General features: G+C 41.0%; 1 protein-coding gene across 1 annotated transcript in view; it reads right to left on the minus strand.

The window, feature by feature from the left end:
• The window catches only part of ST8SIA4 (ST8 alpha-N-acetyl-neuraminide alpha-2,8-sialyltransferase 4), a 55224-nt gene extending 28253 nt beyond the window's left edge, over window positions 1–26971 (minus strand). The window contains exons 1-4 of the mRNA XM_026044108.1: window positions 26827–26971; window positions 23364–23495; window positions 14230–14487; window positions 3273–3566 (exon numbers count right to left, since the gene is read on the minus strand). Of these exons, the coding sequence (XP_025899893.1) occupies window positions 3273–3566; window positions 14230–14487; window positions 23364–23495; window positions 26827–26939 (797 nt within the window). The 5' untranslated portion in view covers window positions 26940–26971. The remainder of the gene's footprint in view (window positions 1–3272; window positions 3567–14229; window positions 14488–23363; window positions 23496–26826) is intronic.
• Window positions 26972–27009: the final 38 nt, after the last annotated feature.

The following is a 27009-nucleotide window of genomic DNA, read 5'->3' on the forward strand; positions in this document are numbered from 1 at the left end:
TATCCCCACAGTACAAAAATCTCTGCCTTCCAGAACAACTTAAAGGTCTCTTGTAGCTTATTAAACATAAAATTGCACCTCTTATTCACCACCATAAGAATATGTTTTCAAGTTCAGGACACTAGTTCAGTAGTTCCTGCTGGTATTATGTCTTTGGCATGGTCTAACAAAATCTCAGTGTTTCAGTTATTATGACTTTGGAAGGATTTCAAGACATAAAAAGCAACAGAAGAGCCATACCAACTTTACTGACTGAGTCTTTCATAGTTAAAGTCTAATTGAAATCAGCTCGAACAACCTCCATATAAATTACTATTTAATGTAAAACACGGATACTCAAATAAAGAGCTAAACTGTATAGCCTTTGAAAATATCAAGACAAAAAAAAAAAAAGAGCGAGAACAAAAGAAAGCGAATATTTATCTGTATCAAGATTAAAAGGAGCTTGGGGACGTTCCAAGTACAGGGCAGTGATCACAAATGCCACAGCGCTGTGTGCATGCCCAACGCTTTCGTAGATTTTCATGAAACTCTCCGAGTGCTGTTCAAGCGCAAAACCAGGAAAATTCTAGCAGTGCTGGTATTCCACAGAATAGGTTGCATGTGCAGTACACGTGCAAGTAGTTCCTTTCTGCAACAGAAAACAGCTACAAAAAAGCTTTTTTTTTTTTTTTTTTTGGGGGGGGGAGGGGGCAATACAGCTTTCCTTATCATTCTTTCATCAGTATCTCATGGCTTATTTCCTCCTTTGGTTTAGGTGCTGAAGGAGGCAGCACAAATCCTGCACTCCCGTAACAAGGCCAGTGGGCTCCACCACGCTGCCACGGGGCCTAGGTGCTCTGCGCAGCCCTTACTGCAGATTTTAGCTTTGTGGGTGCGTTTCCTGTTTTTGCTCCTCACCCACTGATCTTCAGATTTGTTTTGTTGTCCCCTTTCTGGTTTGCAGCACCACTGCTCTCTGCTAGGTTAATGTTATACCAAAAAAAAAAAAAAAATTCCAATTCATAAAAGAATAAATTTATAGGAGTTCCTTTTAGAAAATGTCTCTTAAAGGGGCTCATAAATCATCAGACAGTTTACAAGGCATTTAAAAATGGAGAACATATAAATGCACATAGAATATAGTATCATGAATTTTTCCCTTAAAACTAGACTATGGGTAGATAAAAACATGCACATACCATACTAAATGGGAGCAGAACCAACCGTCCATTTGCTTCAGCTGCTACAAATTATCGACTGTAACAAACTTATACTTTCCCAAGCCTTACTCTGCCAAACGGTCTGATCTGAAAATCAGATTAAGCAGCTTTATATTTTATTTTCAAGTTACTTTATTTATTTGTAGAGAATATTAATTTTTAGCTGTGGCATATTTTAATTTAAGAGGAGCTTTTGCTTGCCAATTTCTCATACTACCCTAGCATTCCACTTGAAAAATAAACCAAATAAATCTCAGAGTTATTCAAATCTCTAAAGAGATTATATTCTTTCGCTAAATTTAATTTTGCTTTAACACAAACCTCATTATGTTGTGCTGGCATTTTAAGTCTAAGACAATTTGTTCAAACGTTTTACGGCTATCTGTATCACTGCTGAATTTGACTCCTGACGTCTTTGTGCAGCGCCCTTCGCTTGCTCAGCACCACCCTTTGTTGACCAAAGATAAACGTGACTTGTAATTCTGGACTCCTTGCTGCATTCTTATTCAGATACAAAAAGAAGCAGTGCTGAGCACGTGCTGATGAAGATAAGATAACAGGGAAGATAAGGTTCAATGCCGTAGCCTCAAGAAAGCCTCAAGCTTTGAGCAGGGATTCAACAGCCGAGCAAATCTGTGCCACTGCATCATATGATATTCCTAGGTATTATCTCAGCAATCTTGGAGCAGTTTGGATGGCAGTTTTCTTTCAGAGAAGCAAAACAGGTGGTCAGTCTTCCCTTAAGATTGTCTTCCTTTAAGAGGCCATAAAAGAACCTTCGGTTGACAAGATGGAAGTGAGAGCTCCACTTTGTAAAATGAAAGAGAACTTCTTTCTTTTGATTTACACATACATATGAAAACAACTGCGCCTCTCCGTGTGCTTCAGGCACTTTGAATACTTGCAAATTTCAACACATTGAAAAGCCCAAATATAACTATAGTTATGTTAAACTGAATAACTAAACAACCTTCTAGCAGCAAACAGAACAACTCAGTTCCAAATAAAAATATACATATATATCTACACATGAAAGGGCCAGGCTGCTTTTTATCCGGTGCCAGAAGTGTACTATATGAAGATCACAATAACTGATCTATTTTGGCCACGGCAGGGATAGGACAGCATATTCAAAAGCTCTAATATCTTCAAAGACAACATATTTTTAGATTTTATTCTTATCTATTCTATCGGGGCATCAGTTCTAGCAATCCCTCTCTCTCTGCTGATGTAACAAACAAATTTTCAGACACCCTTTTTCGGATTGTCATCATTAATGGTTGTACAAGTCATTGCCAATACTTGAAAACATCCCCCATAACAAGACAGCACAGTCCAAGGAACACAAGAAGGGGTTTTCTAGACCAACATGCTCCAGCCTTGGAGTGACAACAGCACAAGAAGTCTTCATCTACTGATCATGTTTGATTAGAGAGCTGAAAAAAGGGCTCCTTGCTAAGCACAGCTGGATAATTTTTAAAAACAACAGGCTACATGAATGCTTTCAGTGATTCTCACCTTTTCTATTTTTTTGAACTAAGCATTTGGCCAGATTCAAAAGGAGAAAGAATGCTATGAAGTCCTGGACATTTTAGGAAAGACCCCAGTATTTTCACATCTGCCAAATCTCTTTATTATTTAAAAAGTTATTACATGCCTCTGCTTTCTGTTTTTTTTTCTTTTATCTCCATAGTCTTGTCCCAAAGAAACCATGTAGCACTTTCGTTGTCTCCTGATGTGCTCTGACTCCCACGTATGCTCTGAATTCAGTCTGTTTTCTCACCATTTTTTTCATTATAATGGCAATAAAAACATTTTGTACATAGAGGGGAAGCAAAAAGTTATAGCGCTAATGCATTCCAGTTGTTTGCTTTAGAGCAGGCTAAAAGAGTGGCCGACATTTACTACCAAACAAATTTACTTCATCATAAATGCAATCCATTACGACAAGAATGGAAATACCATTACCCCTTTTAACATTATGCTAGGGCTTCTTTCTGTCTGCTAGGAAGCCTCATTATACGAGTCCCATCGTGCCAAGGACAGACCAGTCTTTTTCCAGACACTTACCCTCTGACAGCATGAATAAGTCTCAGTGATGGATAGGCGGTTCGCACTTTCAATTTATTCTTAAGGATTAATGCATTAACCCACTCCACATGCTTCTCTCCGCCTTTGACCATGAAAGCAGGAATCCAAAGGACACTGTCATTCAGCATGGATAGTCTATGCACAAATTTTTCTCTGTCACTCTCATTCCGAAAGCCTCCAAACGCTCTTTGTACAACTGATGGGTTCATGGTAATAAAATCAGATTTAGCTCCCACATCTGCAGCAAACTCCACCACAGGAGCTAGATTGCACCTGAAGAGGAAGAAATTAATGGAAAAAAATGAAAATAAATATGAAACATTAACTCAGAAAAATGTATGCATGAAAGAAAAGCTGAAAATGAACACGCAAGCCCATTTCATACTATGTGTGAAAAAAATACCAGTGGCAATAGGTGTGGTATCAGAGAGCATGTTAGCTCACCTGGACAGTTGCAGGACAATTTTTTAAAAATATTACATGTAAATAATTCCATGAGAAAGACACTTTGCTGTACATTTGAAAATCAGGTCACTGTGCTTTAACAAATGCAATGCATCAGTAGCTAGATAAGCACTTGTAAGTGAGAGTCTGCCTTCTAACATCTATTATCTTTTGATTAGGGCTCATTTGTCATCACCGTGTTACCATTTACTGGGAACAGCTCACATTCTTTAAGCCATGCCCATCAAATAAAGTATTATTTATACAGCTTACTCATTACTCTTTAAAAATTTATTTTACAATACAGTATTTAAATACGATTTACAAAGTACCTGAAGCCAATGCTAAATGGAATTTGGTATTTTTGATCATCGGTACATCTCACCAGATGTTTTGACATTTAGTATCTTCATTCCATTTTGAAATTAAACTAGGAAAATTTAAATTTCTTCTATTTTTCTCACTTGAAAACCTTGTTTAATTGGCAGAAACATTGTGCTGTTTTCTAAGCTTGAGTAAAAAGCCTTTATTCACCGAATATTTTTCCTCAATTATATAAATACATACACATATACATTAAATCATACATCAAGATAAGAGGATATAGTTATCTAAAATTCTAGTTTATACTACCTTTTTGCCATTAAGGGAACCTTTCCTAACACAATCATATGTCGTAAAGTTGGTAATACTGAAAATTTGTTTAGGAATGTAAGATTTAAAATTTTAAATGTAAGACAAAATTTTTATAAAAAATTAAATTTCCCAAATTCATTCAACGCAAACATGCACACACCCCATATTCAAGCTATCACATAATTCAGGAATATTCAGAAATTCAGGAATTCCTTGTTTCCTTCTTGGTTTCAGCACTGGTTTCCTATTTTCCACTACATATTTTTTCCAGGCAAAAAAGAAAAAAGTTTTACAAAAATGTCATCTTACATAAAAAAGATGACAAAAATGTCATCTTTTAGAAAAATGTTATTTATGTATTAAAAGGGTTCTGTACATCTTTATGGACTGCTATCCTGAAAATAGTAATGCATGTATCTTTACAGCATTGCCACAAAATGAACTGCAAAGAAATTTGGTGTTTTACTTAAAGAAGAGTAAACTTTATAAATCTGCAAGAAAGAATAGAAACTGCTGTCCTGCAGGGTGAAAGGATGTATGGAATTATGTTAGATCTAGGCCCTGCAGAACATCTGCATATTATTATAACCCTAATCTATTTGGGTTGGCATCTATTGCTTACATATAGGAGACAGGGCTTAGCATTGAAAATCCAGCTCTCTCTGTGTGCAACCTGTAGAAGTACCTACTTGTACAAATTACTGTGTTGAAAAGGCTGCATGCCATATGTAAGTGTGCATATACAGTGGACCGTACATTTCTAATACGATTCTATATATCTTTTGACAGCCATACTTGATCTATAGCAATGCCTGAAACTTTTTTCAGTTTAAAAGTTTATGTATTTAGAAAGCAGCATCTAAATGTAATTTCCTCAAGAACCTGAAAAAGAATAATCACAGGCAAACTAGAAACAAAGAAAGTCTACCTTGCATATCATTACAGCTTCATCAGTAATATACTAAATATTGAAGGCTGCATTTATAAAAGTTTACCACATAAGACAGTAGATATTTTCAGCATGTGACATTTTCAGATTTCTCAAGTACTATTTAGGAGTAAAGAGCAATCCAAATGCCCTCAGTGACAATGGAGTTGTCCAGGAAGAGTTATTAAAAAGCTTTATCATATTTTTTTTACATTTTAATGCCACAAATTAAACATCAGATTATAATATTATGGGCAGGCATGGCATTTTCCTTCCCAAATGCTGAGCACCTCTTAGCATTTGATCCTTTAAAAATTCAAGCATGTAAATACATATTCCTAGCAATATTCAGGTTTGAAAAAAATGTGTTAATAAAGCACATTTGCAAGATGAAAAAGGCTCTGTTTCCAAAGAAACTAATGCATTGCCAATGGTTTACTGTAGTGGAGCACTGCTGTAAGACACATGGCTACAATAATACCCAGCTCTATTACAGGCACAAACAATACTGCATTAGTATTGTTAGCCAAGTTATAAGAATAATTACCCTGATTGCAGTCATTTCCCACTTTCCTAGAGGTTCCTTCCTTTAAGGGTTGATTCCAATGCTCATTAAACCAAAAATGTCCAAAGTCATCTCTTTATATTTATCCCTAAAAAGTTGGCAAAAGCATCTGCTAAAATCTGCCAATTAAAGTTAGCACATTTTTCAGCAGGGAATAAATTGGACTGTTTTTTCTGAAGCGCTTGCCTATCCATTGAAGAGTGACCCACCCTAACACTTACCCTGCACTGCTAGTACTGGACTATGTTTTATTTCCCAAAGATACCTGCAAAGTTTATAGAAGAATATCTTTCGGGGTATCTTATCCATATTGTCCAAAGGTTTCAGGAAAAAAATAATAATGAGCACCTTGAGTAAATCACACATACGCAATTGCATTCAACATCTCCATGTTGAATAAGCTTGAATATCTTTGTTAAAACAGAGCTGCTCTGGATCCTCAGCTACATGGAAGAAGGTTTCTTCCCAGAATTCCGCACTGAGCTTATTAGCAAACACATGCTAAAACTGAATGCATTCTTGCTGTTATTTCTTTTGTCTGTATATATCGTGGACCTCCTGACATTCTCCCTGAATCATAAACCAGCTCAGGGATTCATGACTCTCTCATGTCTCAGAAAAATACAGATTCTAAACCCTGTAGTGGTAATTTTGATGGAGACCTTACTTTTGTTCCCAGCTACTCACATCTGAAACAGAAAACTAGCTATTGTATTTTTACATTTAACCTGAATATGTGTAAATAGATTTCAGTGCCATGATAAAAGCTTCATCATAATGCCTAATGCTTCTTCATGTTGTGCCATTGCTTCATAGAATAACAGAACCATTATGGTTGGAAAAGACCTTTAAGATCATCTGTTGCTGAAGCTGCAGATCAACTTTGAGCAGGACAGACTTGACTCTAAGAACATGCAAATGCATTGGGAGTAACAGTTGTATATAGCAGTGAAGATTGATTTGGGCATGTTAGCAAATAGCTGTAAATATGAGCACTGAGAATGAACCATCAAGTTATATGAAGGTTGTAAAACACTCTCTACCGAGCCCATGCTATTGACTGTTTACAGAGGAACTAATGAAATAAGGATTTCCCCAGCAAGATAAATATTGCAAATATTGATAAGTTTTGTTTGTTCCTTTTTTTTCTTCCTTAAAAAAAACTCCGTAAGTTTTTTTTTTTTTCTTAGCTCCTCTCTTTCCCACCCTCATTACAAGAGCTAACCAACAGAGTCAGTATTTATCCCCTTGCTCCTCCCAGGCACTCTCTCTATAGCAGAAGTGCTCAGAAACTGCTCTCATGGTACAAAACATTTGGTGAAGTTGGAGGAGGACATTACAACAAAATCTAAATAAGTGGCAAGGTTCATAATCTATGTGACTGGGAGTTATGACAGGTGAGACTATGCTAACGACCTTACATGCTGAGAACAGGCTGGCCACTTTATCCATCTCGAGGAGAAGTGCTGGCTCCACAGGCAGAGAGACACAAGCATTGCAAGGAGGGCATACATCCCTGTGCTATCATGAAAACGAGCACCAAAACTGAGTAAATACTACATACACAGTAAGCAACTACTACATATGCAGTCAAAGCAGAACCTGAGCTCATGTCTGAAATATTGCCTGGCATCTGGGTGTCTGCAGAGAATCTGAGATATGCAGACTAGAACACCAGAGTGGCTAAAGAGCCATCTGCTCCTCCCAAAAATGTCCTTGTTGTCTACTGACTGCAATGGGATACAATGGCTGGAAGTCTAAAGAAGGTCAATCAGGCCAGGTCTGGAGTTGCATGCCAGGAGATAAGACCAAAGTCAACAAAGTGACTTAGATATGAAGCTTTCATGGCCCCACATATATAGTCTTTATTTTTTATAAAGCAGAACTCTCTAGCAAGTCATGAAATCATGTTCTTTAAAATAAGCTCAGATGGGAATTCACATACCCCACACAGATGCATCTAGACTTGTCAGGTCACTCACAAATATACAACGTGTGCACAAATATATGCACACATATTTCTAAAGTGCAATATATATAAGCAATATATAAGCCATAAGCCATGGTCAGCATCTTCAAGTTAATTTTAAATAAAAGCAATATAAACTGGCCTGAGTAAAAGTGATTACTCTGATCCATTTTATTTGATATTGGGAACTAAAAGAATATTCTTCATGCAGTAACAATACAGAAATTGCCCTACAAATCTCTACACTTGTTAGTCCGTTAGTGATCTGTGTACTTGAGGGTTACCAGTTGAAATAAATGTTGAAATAAATGTTTGGAAATCAAGATAAAGCCCAGGCCACATAAAAATGCAGTAAAAGTGTGTTCTTTTTCATTAATGTCTCCTTGTAGAGCAAAGCCAAAAATACCCATCACACAATATTAAACACATATACTCTGAGAAACCAATAAATGAAGATTAGTTTGTTGCTGTAAGACTTACACTATTAAACAAACCTGAAAGTGAGGAACAAACACAACTAGTATCAGGTACATCATAAACTCTTGTCCTGAATAGCCTGCAAACTTAAGTTTAGATTCACATCCAGACTCCTGTGGGGATTAAATTTTAAGTGTAAATTCCAATTTCCAAAGGATTTCCAAAGTATCCAGGTGGCGACCTGAAATCCAGGCTCAAGCACACAGGACATCTCCAACTGGAGCAATGTCTACCAAGACTATTAACCTATTAACACCTCATCCTTCAAAGGAAGCGTCCAGCAGGAGTATGACTATTTTCACATGCATGTACCTCCACCCAAAATGGAGATCTGCTGTGGAAAAAAACAAATACTACAAGGGATGAGAAAAAAACTGTGTATTCTAGGAAGCTCTGTGAACTTCTTCAACTCTGGGTAAAACAAGAATTCCTTCAATTTAACTATGTGAGTGGGGATTAGCAGGGAGTCCCCTGATATACCCCACTGCTAATGGCTTCGGAGAAAGTTTCTCATGACAGCCATAAGCAGAGTCTGCACTAGAAGCTGGCAGGACCATGCAGGAATCACACCCATGCTCCCTGATGTGCCACTTCACACAGTCCACCATGACTCCAGGCTCATTTTTCTAACACCTACCAACAAAAATCGTCAATTCGTGACCAATTTCGGTTTAATAAGATGACAACATTATCTGCTAACAAGCTTCCTTACCTGTTACTCCCCAAACTAGAACTTCTTCCATTAAGATGACAGGATGAAAGAATTTGAGGGTTAACACCAGTGCCTGATAGGCCAGCTCTCCTCCATGGAGCCAGCACAGCAAAGTGACAGAGAAGGTCTAAGTGGCGTTAAATACTTGGAGACAGTAGCACCACACATGATTTACCTCTTTATTGGGAGTTCTTGCTGCACCATTACCCATGAATTACTGAGTTGTTACTCTTATTTCCAATGCTGCTACTTTGACACCCTAATAAAAGAGCGAATTTATGACTCTGAAAGTTTGCTGCGTACTAGATGGAAAAAAACTACAGCTGTGAAATATCAAGATTGAGATTTTAATCATAGAAAAACAGAAAAATGGAAAGAAGGTATTTCTGGAATACTACTATCTTTGCCTTTTCAGGCTTATGTACCTTTACACGTTACTCCCTATAAAGGACTTACTATACATGGCAATTCTTACAGAACTGTAAACGTGGAGAACAGTTCTGCAACTCCCTAATTGCAGGAGAAACTAAATATTTCTACTGTACTTTCATTGAATTCAGGCCGTTTTTCTTGTTTTGGATAAGCACTTTGGGGTTGTGAGTCCGGAATGTGGAAAAAATAAAAGGAACATGCAAAAAAGAAGTGCCTGAAGGGCAACCTTCTTATTGAGACTGTCTGAAACAGTAAGTCATATCTTGTACCATACCACACAGTTAATAAGAAGTGGATTAGTGAAGCCAGTTTGCTACAGAAGCAGTAACTTCTGGGAGAAGAGGCTGCAGTTTACAGTCTCTTACATCTGCAAGGGTTTTGCCCCATGAGGGAATCATACCTGCTGTGTAATCCAGAGTCCTGGTAGGTTTACAACTTCCTAACCAGGAAAGAAAAAAAGGTTTAACTCTTTCCCACATAGAAACTGCTTAGGATATTACTAGATTAAAATATCTATATTGTGAGAAATAGGAAATTAGGCACTTGACCATGAAATTTCACCTACACTTCCTTTTTTATCCTTGCAGGATAATTTCAAAAAGAGTCAGGCTAATCCTCACTGCTCTGGAGTTCCTTAGTCTTGTGAACTTAGTTTAGACCAGTTCTGAGAGTGTCACTGTCCAAGCTCACTGGCAATACCCAAAAGTCAACCTGAGCTCCTGCCTTCTCAAGTAAAACAAATCAGAGATCAAGGCTGTCTGGAGTTAGGTGCCGTGGGGCTATGCTTTCTATTCTCATGTAGTGTAACATTCTGTTGGAAGGAGAAGATAAAAAAAAAAAAAAAGTATACTACCAATCTGGGACCAAGTCAAAAAATTAAAGTCAAAGGACACCAGAAAAATAAGAGCTGCATCTAACTAGCATTTTATTTTTTTTGGTTAGTGAGGACTTACAAGGCTATTCAACTTGATTCCCAGCTGCTGGCTGAGTTAGAAGGAAAAGAGACTGCCGGGAGAAAGGAGGAATTAAACAACCACCTCTCATGGCTGTTCTTTGTCAGAGTAGGTCTCTGCCAGACAAACAGCACATATGTCAGCTCCTTCAGGTCTGCTCTCCATATAGGCCAACTGAAATGAATGGGGTTTTGGCAGAAGTAATGCTACTGTGAGCAAAACTACAAGAATCCACTACTTAGTTTTTTACCCGATGCCCTGCTTTTGAAGAGTTCCCCACACATATACTGAATTCTATTAAACCTAAACCATATACTGAATTCTGTTAAAAATGATCAAAATGATTTCCGTGGATTTGCAGCACCTTTCAAAATCTGAACCTAAAACTGATCTGAATTCTCTCTGGCCCATAATGACAGCCCAAGAACCCTAAACTCACTGCTTAGCAATTTTTGCTTTTACTATTTTGAAGCATGTCTCATGTGCATCTTACAGATTTCTTAGGAAGCCCGATGTAACTAGTGTATTGCAAAAATTACAACTTCCTCTAACTTGCACATCTGTTCTCTTATATATGCAAGATTGCTAACACAGCCCTGGCATAAGAAAGTATAGGCAACAGGAGAATAAGACCTACTGCTGCTAAATCTTAGCTGGAAGGAACACCGAGGAGCAGCAGCACATAGAAACAGCTCATGCACCAGAGCCGGGCCATTTACAGCTCTTGTGTGTAATCCACTTACTTATCTCCTATTTTACAGTTCTCATTTACGTTATGGAAGGGCAGATTGTGGAATGCTACGGTATGGCTTTTCTGGGTATAGTGTCAAAACGTAGCTCCCCAGCACGGAAGTAATTTAGTTGCCAGGATCACTTAAAAGCATATACAACTTCTAAAGGTGAAGAGGAAAGCAATAGGAGAGGAAGAAAGTTTACAGCCAGCACATCGTTTTTTTCTTAGTAAAAAAGACATTCTCTTTGTTTCCCCGTTTAACTAGACTGGGTCAGATTTTCCTCTGGAAGAAAAAGAGGCATGATTTCACTAAATTTGTGGAACTAATCCATTTTATCCCAGCAAAAGATATGTCCCTAGACTCTTGATTTCTGATCCGTGAGAACAAAATAAGGCCCTGTGTGTGATTAAGTAATTAAAAAAAAAGCTACTTTAATGTTCAGTAAATACTGTAAATCTGGTTAAGCTGACAAAACATTACCTTATTTGCAAAAAATGACTCTCATAAGCACTTTCAGTGTTGTCTAAAAGACAGAATTTACTTTCTTTTCCCAGTAAAACTTGCTGACACACTTATACATTGACTTGTTTATTATGCATGTCTATTTTGGGTGCCTATTTTAAAATATTATTCTTAATAGAAGTATTCCAGTTATTTTCTGTTCTTGGTAGATCAATGATCCAGGAAAGGCCCTGAATATGCTGAAAGGCCAGTTATTAGTAACTGTGAATGATTTTCAAAGAGACTGCTAGAAATTGCCACATTTAAATCAAAGAGCCAGGTCCTGACCATCTCCTTGTATCCCTAACAAAGCGTATTAACAAAGCATAAAGATCCGAATTCTGGGTCTTTATTAGTTACTGCTAGCATGCTCAGACCATCTTTAGAGGAGCTTCATAATTCAGGATATTTAATTTATTGTAGTATAATGCAAATAGTGGCAGTTGTCTATCATATCCTTTTCACTGTAACAGAGGTAACACTATCAACTTTATTATGAAACTAATGATATGTTTGGTGTTATATCTAGCAGGCATGGAATGGTCCTGTCCCAAGAAATCTCTCTCAAACACTTTTGTTTCAGTTTTCATAACTGAAAAAGAACATACAGTCCTACCAAAATCAACGGAAATATATATCTAACCAAAACAGTATGGCAAATGTATCACAGCACTTATGTATAATGCATGTATTCAGAATCATGAAAGTTTTGGGCATCAGTATACACAGCCAGTGGCACTTTAGATTTAATTTATTTCCAGAAACATGAAAGGTGTTAAGTTGAATAGCCCATTTTACTCATACTGATATGAGGGGAGTTACCATGTGTGCCAATACAACTAGATTGGGCAACTGCCTACTATGTTGCATGCCTTTGGTTTTGTTTTAATAAATGTGAGAGATGGGAAGATGAGAGGGAAAAAGTAGCTCTCAAGAATGCCTAGTCTTCTCCTTCAACTTGAAATACAAATGAGTTTCTTGCTATTTACTGTAGCAGAAATGTTAGATCTGCATGCACGCCTCCATCCTCCCCATACATAAGTATCACATTATCTAACAATGCAGAATCTATGAACTTCCAAGATTTTAAAGTTTGATATGTAAATTCAAAAATTTCACTCTAAACTGTCCACATACACTGTAAGGTCCAATACTTCTTTTCTTAAACCTCATTAAATAATGTGCTATTATGCAGACAATAACTAATTGCTATACTGATTTTTATAAGCATCCCTGCACCACAAGAGATGTTTCTGTACTCTGAATAGATGATAAGCAATGTTCCTGTTATATCATTTACCTCTTATTTGTACACAAGTCTTTAAGAAACCTATCTTTACCCCTCATGGCTCAACACACATGGTTTGAGTAAAAATGCGTGTGTTGCTGCATTGGGCCTTTCTGAACGGCAGTTGTGACTTCTGGAAGTTGTGACCTTCTCAAAGCAAAAATTCATCTATAAAATCTACTGCATAGATTTTTCTGTGCCCTGCTAAATGTAATACATTCTATTTTTGAGAAAGTATGAAAGCACGTCCATAGCCTAAATGCAGTCAAAACATGTAGTATTTATTTTGGACTGTTTTCGCAATAAGGATGCTAATTTGAGAGACTGGCCATGGCACAAGCAGCACAAGAAAGAAGAAGGAAAGAGTGGTGTGTTACTGACTTGGAGGCCAATTTCTAGTATGCCTTTCAAATAATATACAGCTGGCACATATACATCCTCTTTTGATTTACGAATTGAAGGGCTATAATTTTCCTTTTACGTATTCTTTTGACTTTTTTTCCCACCACCATTACCGCTCCAAGCAAGAAAAGCAAGGAACTTTCAATGACACCTAAATCTATATTGTTTCCTACCATCACCACTCCACCTTTCTCAAACCAAAGCAATTGCAACTTCTGTTTCAAAAGAATCCTTTGTCTAACGTTAACTCTCTCCATATAATGCCAGCCTGTCAAAAGAGCGAACTTCTTTTTATTTTCCTCTTGCTCTGTGAAGCCCAAACATATTATACCATGCACGTTTGAGTGAAGAAAGAATAAAAGGTGAAGCATATGAACGCTTCTGCCCAAACGGCAGGGATACACTTTTAGAGCAGTGTGAAGGGATTTAGATGTGTGACTTCCAATTACCTTAATGGCAGCCATCTGGTTCAATCCCAATGCATCACGCTGAAATCTTACCCCATACTGCATGTAAGTAATGTAGTAATTTGCAACAGGCCATCTCTATTGGTCAAGAGCTAAGAAGGGATATTTTGGAAAAAGAAAAGACTTTGCCTTTATCCTAGCACCAGAATAATTATTGTGCCTGGAACAAAAACCAAGAGAAAGTAACACCAATCTCTCTGCTCTCTTCCCTACCTCTATTTTCACTACAAAAGAGACTCTTCTTGTCAGACACCTGAGAACATATTCAATTTTGCCAGTTCCACAGGGAAAGATACTGTTTCACATAAATTACTCAGTAATTTCAAATAATCCCTGAAACTGGTGTCTCAGATTACAACTTTTTCTCACAGCGTTTGTCCAAGAAACACAGAGCAAACTACATTTGTCAACAGCAGATATGAACTCACCTTATTACAAAGTCATGGCTATCAATCTCCTTTCCACATCCACTGTCCAGGAGGATGCCAGAATTCCCAACAACTGCACAGGTTTTAAATCGCCGATTCTTCATGGGGGAAACCTCGGGGAGGAGGCTGTGCAAGTCCTGCGAGATGTTCAGCGTGCGGCGCCTGTCCAACACGTAATGGATTACGTCCCCTGGCTTGAAGCTGCTTTTGACCACCGAGACATCCCTTTCAGCATCCAAGAACCGAAGGATGTTCTTCCTGTCAGTCAACAGAAAGGCAGAGATAAGACCCAGTACTCAGCCTTCACATGGAGCTGATGTGGCAGTAGCAGCAACCCGAAGTTGAGGGCAGACTGCTTCAGATGGACTAAGGTCATCTCCCAAGCTCTGGAAAAGCTAAAGCAAAGCTGTTAGGGCAGAAATCAAAAGCTTGATTACAATATTACCTATAAACATTACAGTGCATAGAGCTCACCTACTTCATACACATAAAGGCACTGACTGACCTGACTGGCATGATGACTCTAAAACTTAGAGGGAGCATTATTTTTGATTAATATTTAAAAAAAAAAGGACAAAAACAGAGCACAACTGCTTTTTCTAAAACTACATTAGTGAGAAGATGGAGTTTTATGAGCTACAGAATATATGCTTCACTATCCTCTCTCAAAAGTCAGTTTGGTTCAGCAATGACCATGTTTTCCTTTAGATTGTTATTTCACTGCAAGAATAATGTATTTAGCTCAGCTTAAACTTGCTCCTAATTAACTAAAGGCTCAGTCAAAGTTATCCCAATTAACTTGAAATAAGAACACCCTCAGTCTTTCGTACCCATTTAACAAAATCAGCTTAAAACCATGCTGCAAATTGAAGGACTGCAGCTTAGCATGCAGCCTGCCCATTAGCTAAGCACAGAGCAGCACTTCTTGGGAACTCTTATCATCACTGTAAATCAGTTTAGTTCAATCCCTTAGCTTGGGTCTCTGCAATTAAGCATTTAAACAGCTAACCAGGGTTTAGCTGCTCACGATCAAGCTATCAGATAGCACAGATCCAGGGGACGGGGTAATTAAGCACTTGTATGCTCCCAATCCACAGCAAACAGCAGGCAAAGTACATCTGCTTAAATGTCAACGGAGGATGCTAAGTCACAGCAATTTGTACCTGCTTGTGAAGTCTAAGAGGGAGGATTGAGAAAAAAAAAAAAACAAACAAAAAAAACACTCTTTAAATTCACCAGCTCAGACTATTAGAACAGGCATCTTTAAGGCAATGGTTCAGCATGGACTGGCACCTGCATTTAGTCCTTGCAGTTACGAGCCGGAAAGAACCTCAGCTGCCACCACAGGCCCCGTCAGCCAGGGACCATGAGTGGAGGGCCCAGCCTCCACACCACGGTGATATTTTCCACTGGCGTCAGCAGGTGGGAGATCATTTAAAACACAGTGTTTTGTTGAGTAAGAGGATGCTATTTTTACATAATCATTTTTGAGCAGAACTTCCTTAGATGGGACCAAAACAGGAAGAACTGCTAACTAGACACGGCATGGTACTGGGGAACCATCGTGGCCGCAGGCAGAGAGGGCCAAGCCGCAGGGAACCATCCCGGCTGGCATCAGGCTGGGACAGGTGGCGGAAGCCCCTGGAGCCCAGCCGGCCACTGGGGCTGCATTTGGGACCGGCCACTTGCAGCCCCTCGCACCAAGCGCTTGCACTGGGATCAACCTTGCAAGCTGAAGGGGAAGTGAAACACGATAAAAACTTTGTTTTCAAGTATTTCCTCTCTCTTCTTAAGCTATGAGGGAGGAAAGAATAGGGGAAGGCATCTGAGGCTCCCTTCTGCAGCCGCTGCATGGATAAAGCAGCACCAGGGCAAGGATGTTCGTGCCGAGGCTGACAAGGGTCTCCCAGGAGCAAAGCGGAAGGGAGGTTATTCAAACCTCAAGTGCTTAAAGCTTTTGGCAAGTGGCATAAAAGACCAGGAAAGACATTCCTGTAAAGCACAATAAAGCTTCTTCCTCAGCCTGCAAGTTCAAGTGGACTTAAAAGCCCCGTGGGCTTGATAAGCCTTGTTTTGTGGGCACCCTGCAAGAGATGAATATGTAAACAGCTATAAAATGAAAAAGAGACGGAAAGAAGAAATCGACTGATCCAGCAGCATTGGAAACAAATTAAAATATTAAATACCAAGACAAAAGCCACTGTGTGCAGACCCAGGCAGATGCAGCAGGGAGCTCTTTGGGGATCCCCCTCACAGGGACCCTTTCCTGAGCTGCAAAAAGGCAGAAACATGGACAGAACTGTTATTACTTGTGGTAGCAGAGAGGCAACACTGGTGCAGACAGTGTGAGCATCTCCATGTTATTTTAATACACATGAAACTGCATTAGAGAAATAGTGACAAAAAATAAGACAGGGCCTTGGCTTCCTCCATTAACCTGAAGAGGGTAGCTAGCAGGCAGCATTTGCTACGTCTGCTTAGGCTCAGGAAAGCCTTACACTGGGTTTCAAATGGAGATGGCATTAGATTCAGGTAAATGAGCAATCATTAAGAGAGCTGAAATTTCAAAAATGCCTAAGGGATTTATTTTTCCTTAGAACTTTGAGATGGCCAGAAGTCACTGAATCTTAGTATGTTCTGACCTGTCTAAAAGCTTGTTTTTAGCTGAAGCTGTGGGTAGCACATGCAATGGTAAATGTAGGAGCAGGTGTCGGAGGATTTGTGAGAATCCCTGCCCCCGTGCAAGACGTGCAATAACCCTCACATTAAAACATTCTTAATTGGTCCACTTGACCGTGTCTAAATATTTTTAATCCTGGAAGAACTGTGATTCAGTGTGCAGATGTCTGTGCCATTGTTTTAAGTTCCTCTGCTCCCCTGACTCACCCATAGTGCATGGATGTTGGCACTTGCCCTTTCCTCAAGGTGCTAAGGGGAGAACTATACTAAGGGATATGACAAAAACTAAGTGCTAACTTACTCACATTCAGAAATTTCATGGCTCAATTAGAGAAGGGAGGGGAGGACATGATTTTCAGTGACCCTCAAAGCAAAGACGCTGTATGGAAGGAACCTCTGTGAGCACAAACCACACCATGAAATAAACCATTTTTCTGAGGTGGGGCTGAAGTTTTGTTTTTGATGAACAAAACGGCCCCGGGGTGCATCCAGAGCCTGATGTGCGCAGGTGGCCACAGAGGCCAGTGGGGCTGGCTGGGGCCCAGCAGCTGTTTGCAACCTGCTCTGCGACTCTCAGAAACACACTGCAACAAGCTGTGCTTGACCTGGGTTTGTTTTGATAAATAGAAACAGATGTTCAAACTGCTCCAGCGCCGAGTGCAACGCCTGGTTATCTGATGAAGCGTATTTAACAGATACCACCGCCTTTGCATAGCTCTCCAAAAGATATAAATATGTCACCACATTACCTCGGAATAATACATGTTTTCTATTTATACGCACAACAGTCTGCACTACACAACAGTATCGTCCCGTGGCAACCTCTCCCACATCCATCACAGAGCCTCTTGCACTAAGAAAAAACAAACAAATCACTTAAGTATTTGACTTCTAGGAACAAACTTTTGAGTAAGTTTCCAAGCATGTCAGTGCTGGAAAGCCTCACCTCACCCCTCTGCAATCCATTTCCCTGACTCCCTGTCCTCCTGAAGGGCAAACTGGGGTCGGACCCGCTGTACCTGAAGCCCTTCCTGTTCCATGTACCTTGCACATGGAGAACCGACAGTCATCAGCTAATAGAGGTCCTGCACTGCAGCAACAGCCTTCACACACTTGAGGCTAATAAACCCTTTTTTTTTAAATATAATGCATGTTTTTTTAAGACCTCTCTGCCTTTCTGCTGCTCTCCTGTGGACTCTCCCCAAGGGGTTCACACAGACCCTTCCACATTCCAGCGATTTGCCAGCGATTCACCCTGCACCCTACGGAGCCCTGCTGCTGCCCTTCACCCTCTGCCTGGCCTGCAGGAGGCAGCTCAGCTCTGAGTCAGCGAGGAAGACAACTTGGGTGAACACGTGGCACATTAGAACCCACTTTCCTTGAAGAAGTGCTCCAGAAACTACCTTTGGGCCAGAGGAAAACAAACCTCAGGTCAAGCGCTTGGCCCCGTGTACAATCACCCGCCTGTGGCTCCAAGACACCTCGAGGGCAGATTGTGGCTCTGCGCTCCCGCACACTCCGGGCTTACCTTGTTGGTTTTACACGGGCACACTAAAAACACCCGCCTCAAAGTTGCCGTGTTTTGCAACTCTGCTTGCCCTCAGCACCTAGGGAGAAACTCATAGCGAAAACTCAAGCCGCATCCGCAGCCTTGAGCAAGGGGGAGGCGCACAACGTGGTGTGATTAACCATCCTGCCATCCCAGTATTTCCTTCCTACGTGCTCTCTATGTGTATTGATCACAAGGAGGCTTTTAACAAACTGAAACCAGTTAGGACTTTTAAGCATAGTTTTAGCACTTTGTGCTCCTAAACACGTGCTTTATGTGACGATGGGGAGGACTTTTCATGTGCTATCAAAACAGGAGATCAGTGGCTTGTCTTTCTGAAGAACGGCTGAATACGGGAAGGCCAAGAATCACATCTCAAGAATTTATTTGCTCTGTAATATATATAACCAGCCCAATATACAACCAGCCAACATCCAGTGTTTTTACTGAGCACTCCTCCAGATCAACCTGAAGGAGATATCTTGCAACTCTGGTGAACGTTGCACACAAGTTTCCACTTGCCACTCAAGCAAGATGACCAAACATATATTTTTCCTATATTTTTCCTCACTGTGGCCATGCCACAGTCCTCGAGTGGGATCACAACAGGGAAGGAAGGACTTGAAAACCCAGCGTGCTTGGCCACTGCTTAGCACTTGAGGACAAATTACAGCTGCTTCATACCATCTTGCAAGAAAACTAATGACAGCAGTTTGAGCCCTTCTGGGAGGGAAGTCTCTTTTTTTCCTCCTCTAAACAAAACTGTTAACATATTACAAGTTCTCACACTTCTCTGACAGGAATTCTCCACTCATCAAGTTCTCAGCCACATCACAAACAGATAAGCACATCCTAGTCACAAACGGGTTTTTTTTTTTAACTTCATTTTGCCTTCCTGTGATTCAAAACCTTTATCCGCTCCTTCCAACGCAAATACATGTCCCCACTTGATCAAAAGAGGAGGAAAATGAAAATCATGCACTGAAGCCTCGATGGCTGCATTTCATTTCACAGAGACCACAGAGGTGCTGGTACAGCACCAGCTCTGCTCAAGATGCACACGGGTTTGCACCACCTCAGCCACATCTCTGTTCTGAAAGCACAGTCTTGAATGGAATTGAAAATTCCCATTTTCCATAACTTGAAAATCTTCACATTGCCACAGACAATGGAATTTAGATACAAAACCCCATAGAAAGGGGACCCTCTTGCTCTTCATCCCAAGTGACTGAATCATTCAGTCAAGGATCAGGCAAGCAGTCTTCTTTCCTCGGGCAGCAGAATTACTAATTATCCTTAAAAGAAATTGCCAACAATGAGAAGGTATCATCCATTCAAAAAAATTCACTCTCCCACTGGTACAGTCATGATTGTAAGGCAGCAGATTTGCTGCAGGCTCTAGTAATGAACTAACAATATCCACCATCCCCACCTCTGTTATGCAAAGTCTAGCTCTTTCATCCAAGCAGGCACCACCAAAGGGGCTGCTGAACCCACTCAATTGGGTCTTCTGCTCACAAAGTCCATCAGAGCGTCTTGAGAGCCCAGATACCTCGTGGAAGCTCTTTCTCTTCCCAGGGGTCCTGCTTATGGAGCTGTTTCACTCATCGATTCCTAGGACCTGGTCAAGAATTCACTTCCAACAGGAAACAGAAGAGACCTCTGCAGCTGATAAAAAGTGGTCATTAGCCTGAACAAATATAAAATGGCCGGAGTGGACAGGGCAACAAGGCAAATAGCTAAAGACAATGTCCCAGCTACTAAACTGCTAGTCCAGACACAGTACAAATCACAATGCAAAACTCGCTATCACATTTTCTTCACATTTTAAGTTTTTTATTGCAGATGCCAAGCTGAGGTAAGACACAACAGTAGCTGCCATTTTAGGATGATTATAAGTTTTATGAAATGCCTGTGTGCTGTACATTAATGGGTTCACAAATTGTTTCTCCACTGCTAAGAAGTGACAAGGTTTTACACATTATTCAACCAGTGCTAGTTTGGTTTTTTATTATTATGTTTCTCTCTTGTCAGTATTTGCTATGGCAAACCTCACACCACAATTCAAACACTATTCACATTAACAGTTGCAATCACAGCGCATGAATCATCTTCACGATCTACACAGAGCGGGTAACGTACTCTGGAGGACTCAACTGTTAGTCTCAACATAAGAACACTCCAAGGGAATGCTATGTACATTTAAAGTTAGTCCTGATACCTCTACAAGTGTAAAAATATTTACAGTTAAGATGTTTCTCACTGCTGTGACAGGGAAGAAAGTTGTACTTTTGCAAACCTCCTGCAAAAGCGAAAGAAGAACACGTGTTGTTTAGTCAGCACAAGAGTGGGACCCACATTACACAGGGCTGTTTGTGGTTTCTGCAAGGAAAGAAAACATGCCCACCTCCCTTCCCTTGCTGCTGAGGAGCATACCCAAGTGTGTCGTGCATGGAGAGGACCTGCACCGATAGAGCTGTTTCCTTGGTCAATTTTTGGCCCCACATCACATTAATCTAAAATCTTCCATCAGATCAGTCAAAACACCTACGTGTGCCCCGGATCAGCTAGCTGTCCATCAGGATAGCTATCTCACCGCCAAAAGAGACCAAGGTGGCATCTGAGTAAGCTCAACTTCACGCACTCTATTACACAGAAAATCTCTATGCTGACCAAGTGGGATCTTTACTGACAAAACTAGTGTACAGGATTAACGTTTTTCTTCACTGAGACAAAAAAACACCCTTTATTGTGTAGTTTTTAAAAACCACCGAGTAATCAGTCGTGGTGTTTCTAATGAGCACATTTATAAAGTAAGAGAACTTTCTCATCCTCCAACAGGAAGAAGAAAAAGGCTTAATTTTTGAAACTCATAGCTTATGGTAGAGCAAGATGGTATCAACGTAGTAAGAAGCTTAAAAATGCTCAAAGTATTTGAGTATGAGCATTCAAAGTACTCAAAATACTCAAAAGTCAAAAGTGTTTGAGTTTTTTGTCCAAATGAGACTGTTTGCTTTGGAAACAGACAAGAAATGATTATCTCGGAATTATGCCAAACTCCAATTTCTCTCTCAAATTTACCTAAAGAATCACTGCAATACTAGCATTTATTTATTGTTTGCCTTGAGCAACAAAATATATTGTTTTTAAATGGCTCTGAAATATATGATACTTAATTCTTCACCAAAATGGAATGACTGAAAAGAGTTATTATAGGTTTCTGCTTCTCTGAGTAACTTCCAAAACAAATCAATTTACATCAAAAGCAAAGCAGTGCGCTGTTTTATTCTTCCATCAAACCATACCCTACAATTTGCATTTCTGACACTTTTCAAGTTACTATATGTCCACCTTAAACTGTCAGTTACAGACACATAAATCTTAAATATTGTTATTGATGTTGGAATTCTACTTCTTTTCCCTAGATTACCTTCGGGAGCAGTTTAGCTTTTTCAACAATCACATACAAGTCAGACAGGCCACTCTGCACCAGCATCTTGGGAGCAACAACAGCCCTGGCGTGCTCCTCTGCTGCATTTTAGGGTGGGAGATGGGGGTTCTCTGGCACAAAGCCCAGGTGCCAGGGGCACAGCTGGACCCCGGGATCCCTCATTCCAGAACTAACCAGAGTTTGGGACCATGGAGCACACCCTTGAGCTTGCTCGGCTCCTCGGATAGAGCCACTGGCTTCAGAGCATTGGTGGTAGAAAGTGTTGGAAAGTATTGCTGCTTTTCTCCTTCCCATTGCAGGGGGGCTGTGCTGCCTCTGCCATTGGTCAAGAACTCCAAGAATTTCAAGAATTACAACTGCTTCACAGATAGCTTTCATTACAGCTTTGTAACATGCAAGTCATTCCCCAGCTACCACTATCTTCTACTTGCTTTGCAAGGAAAAACATAGAAGAGGAGGCCTAAACCCAGTAGCCTCCTTTTCAGACAGGCCATGCCTATCACACACAGAAACATCACCTTTTTAAGGATTTCCTAAACTGCTCTCTGATTGATAGAAAATCAAAGAAAATCAAAATCAAAATCAGAGTGATATAAAAAATACATTTTAAATAGATCAAATTCCTACCCAGCTGTAAAACAGTGCTCAGACTCAGAAGTTCAAAAATTCATCCTGCTATGCCTTTGCTGCTGGAAAATAAGTACTTCTCTATCACCTTGCATGGGGCACAACGGGCTCAGCCCTCCGTCCTGCTAATGCAATCCACAGCCTTTGCACCCCTGACACCCTCCTCAGATGGGGATGACAAGTAGTAGTTGTTCTGATGTTCGGGTGAAACAAAATTTTAATGTCACTCCTCTGAACTTTGCCTTTGTGTCTGCTGCTACGAGGACCTGAGACGACTCCTGGCCTCCACGGTTAAGGGATGGAGAACCGCACTTGGTGGAAGCGGCACCAACGTCGTGTAGAATAGTCATTCATGTCCAGGGTAGGGACCATACACCCAACAGCCCCTCTCTGGGCCTCTAGATCTAGGTCATCTCTCTAAGCTCTCTTTTCAGAGAACAGAGAAATACAGGTACTTTCAAGATATTTACATCTGTCCTACTTTAGGCAGCTAGAGAAGGATGAGATGAGATTGTGTCCTAAAAGCACCAATTTCTCATCACCAACTGGAAAAAACACGAGACAACCAGCTCAAGGCAGACAAACATAATGTAGACATTGTTCTCGAGAGACAGACTGACATTACGGGATGAAAAGATGTTATTTATTCTCAGGAAAAACAACCTTACTTCAGAGCTTGAGGTCATTCAGTTGCATTTAACACTGTACCTAGGCCAGCACAAAATTATAAAACATTCAATCTGCAAGAGTGAATAAAAATGATAAAAGTTTTCCAGACCAGAGGAATTACAGGCAAAAGTAGCATGGAAAGAACTTTAAGGCACTCACCTTATCTCCAGTACCAATGAGGAATTGATTTTCCAACCTTCTACAGAGTGCTGGAAGATTGAGGAGCCACCCTTTCGAGTTATTTTATCAGAGCTATTGATCATTGATCTACTCAAACTCAGCTCACCATCTCTGCAATGCAACACAGAAAAGACACAGTTATGTTAAGGCTGGTTCTAGTTTGAAGTAATTCAGATGGCAAGCACCAGGGATACTGTCTTTTCATACACAACAAAATGTAGCAATTAATTCCCTTCTCACCCACTCCATTCACCTAATGAAATGAACTACACCCTGTAGTTTATCTAAGGAGATCTGTATCTAATACTTTAATATTTGATCTATTTTCTTTTTATAGTTTTATTACAATAAACAAAAATCAGACATATACTGAGGCAAACCTGGTCTGACTTACTTTCTTACGGCTTGGAGTTTACTTACTTACAGTTTGGAGTTTATTGTGATTTTTGTTTATTGTAATAAAATTATAAAAAGAAAATAGCTCTAATACTGAAAGTTTGGGACTTAGGAGTGTACAATCTGTCTCACACATATACTGAGGCAAACCTGGTCTGACTTACTTTCTTATGGCTTGGAGTTTACTTACCTACAGATTGTACACTCCTAAGTCCCAAACTCTCAGTATTAGAGCTAGGAATTAAGACTTAACTCTCACTCCTTCTTCCGGCAGTTTCTCACATTATACAGCAACACTCTCATTACCTCTCATTGCCTCCTAACAGCATATCAGCCCACAGGGCCACAAAAGTCTAACAGGAAAGCCGAAACTCTGCAAGCAGGTCTCATGTCTTAGATCTAAAATCTGTTCTATCTCCATATGTTCAACCATACTGTTTCCATTTATACATCAGAGCAACATTCAGCTCTCTGAGTTCAAACATAGCTGTTTAATCCATAATTGTTTAATATATCACACTCCTTGGGTATAGCATCCGACCATGCAGGATGTCTCACATCTGAGATGCACAGCACAGTAATACAGAGAAATCTCTTGGTCTGTTAAGAAAGAGAAGCTTTCCCAGAAATTCTTCTACTACCTTCACCTGACTTGCAAATAGGATTTCTGACCAGCAGACATCTGACCACCAAAATGGGGCAGGAAAGCTGTTTCGTTACAGTCTCCAAAAGAGACCACAGGCTTTCTAGGGAAATTTTGGTTTGCCTGGTTCTCCAAGTGCTTAGAGCACAACGTGATCCTGCTCCATTGCAAGCGCTGCTGCAATGCTGTTACAGTAGATAAAAGTATTAACGTTTGGTAAATTATGCAGCAGATTAAGCTAGAACTAAGCTGCAACGGGACATTAACAAGCTTAAATGAACAAAACTGGTACCTAGTGCTCTGCAAAGAGCATTGTGACTGCAAAAGCTCCTGCAAGTGGCAAGTCATTTTACTCGAGAATTCTAACAAGATTTTTACATTTCATTCATTTTAAAAAATAGTGACAAATAAAAACGCACATACACACGCACAACGACTAGCCTCCGCACGTCCCTCCATCACCCCAGTCGCAGCGGGGACCCGCTCGCAGCTGACTCAGAGCTACGAGTGCCACCTACTGAACAGCCAGCCCCGCCAGGCAGCGCGGAGCAGGGCCGGAGCAGGGGTCCCACCACTCCTGCTCCCGCCAGCTCCGCCACCGGATGGGCACCTGCTGCCAGAGTCCCCACGCTGCAAAACCATTTCATAGTCACTTTTCAAGGTGCTTATTTTCCTATGCAGTGAGCAAGTTCACTGCTGTTTTCGTTTGCACAACTGTTAGGAATAGGTTTCTTGCCTGTATTCTCCTGCAGAAGGTCAGAGCGTAGGCACCCAATGGAAAATTTATCAAATGCATCAGACGAAGCTCTCAGCACAGAAGAGCTTCAGAAATGGCTCTAGTTGAGGCTGAGCAAAAAGTTTCTTATCGGACACTTTAACAGGGAAGCAAGTGACGGAATTTAGCAACAAATTATATTCCAAGCAGCTAAAATACTCAAGCATTTGAAATGTGGATGCCTCAAGTATTCACAATTTACATCTGTTAGGAACTTTGCATAAGGTAGGGAAAAACCATCCTAAGTTATCTCATCATGAACTGAAAGAAGGTCCTAAGCACTTTGTGTTAAAGCTCTACTAAGGACATGAAGATGTTTGCTTACACGCTCCTCTCACTTTTAGTAATAACATTATTTTAGATGAAAATTAAGCTAAGAGATGCAAAGAAAAACTCCATTTACACACACACACACACACACACACACACACACACAAAAAGTCTTCAAGTACGTGTGAAACAAACCGGGAGCACTTTGCATCTTCTAGAACTGCAGAAAATCTTGCTGATGTCAATAACACAACTGCTGCTGCTAAAAGTGATGGCAACTTGTGGCTTACGGTGCCAACCTCAACTCTGAACTACCTTGCTTTGGTGACCAACCAGACCACCATAAAAAGGCTGTATTGTACCCTGAAAACAGTTCATTAAGTATAAAAAAAGAAGATCTTTGGGCTTTAGAAAGCATACTTTCTATCAGCAGGATATAATGCAGTTTAAGATCATATTCCATGTAACACATGTGCTTTGTTCATTGCACAACCATGCATGGGACAGCATAGACCAGGAAATAAAGAACCATATGCTTTTACAGCCTGAGAGATTTTGCCATAAAAAGCATAAGATATTTAAGGTGCACAAGATGCAACAACATGAAACAAACTGACTTCGTATCCCTGTGCATCCCACCAGCACCAGCCAAGGTTCCCAGTCCTTTGGCTGGAAGCGCCGCACACAAAGTTTCACGGACGTGGGGACGCCCGGCCATCCCTGACCAGCCGGGCTGCAGCCCCGCCAGCAGCACGCACAGCTACGCCCGGACCCGCTTATTTTACCTCAGGTAACATTAAAGCACTGGTTCTTCATATACCTTGTATCTTTCATATACCTTGCAGCCTTGTAGATATTGGCAAACACAACATACCATAGGCTGGAGGTGTCATCTGGATTTTTTTTTTTTTCCCAAATATCAACCATTCATCTGTGGATCGTTTGAGCCATGTCTGAGATGCAGGACCGCATACACTGAAATATGGGTCCCTACACCTACTGCTACCGCCGTTCCCGCCGCGCCGCTCCGCACCCGCGCTCCCGGCACAGCAGCAGCCCCGCGGCTGCGCGCGGAGCCCCGCGTGGCAGGAAGCCCAACTTCTTCCCGGGATAGCTGCGAGTTCGGGAGAGGAAAGCGAGGAGAGCGGCTCATGGAGAGGCTCCGCGCCCGCTCCATGCGAAGGGAAAGGAAGGGGGCAATCCCGCGGCCGCCGGCACCGCCCCACGGGGCGCGCAACTTCGCGGCGCTCCGGGACAAAACTTGCGCGGCGGCTCCGCGCCGGCCCGCCAACGGGGGGTGTTTGGGTGCCTGGGGGGGTGTCGCGCCCCGCGTGCGCGCCGCCGCGCCGCGCGCTCACCCGGGCAGCGGGGCCTCCTGGCGCTCCTCGGGGCGCGCGATCTCCTTTGTCTTGTAGACGATGAGGAGGATGCTGATGGTGCACGCCGTCCAGCGCTTCCGCACCGCGCGCATGGCGCCCGCCGCCGCCCCTCGCCTTTGTCTGCTGCCCGCGCCGCGCGCGCGGAGCAGCGGCGAAGGTTTA

This window comes from Nothoprocta perdicaria, unplaced genomic scaffold (genome assembly GCF_003342845.1).
Source record: "Nothoprocta perdicaria isolate Ctin4 unplaced genomic scaffold, notPer1 scaffold_35, whole genome shotgun sequence".
Lineage (NCBI taxonomy): Eukaryota > Metazoa > Chordata > Aves > Tinamiformes > Tinamidae > Nothoprocta > Nothoprocta perdicaria.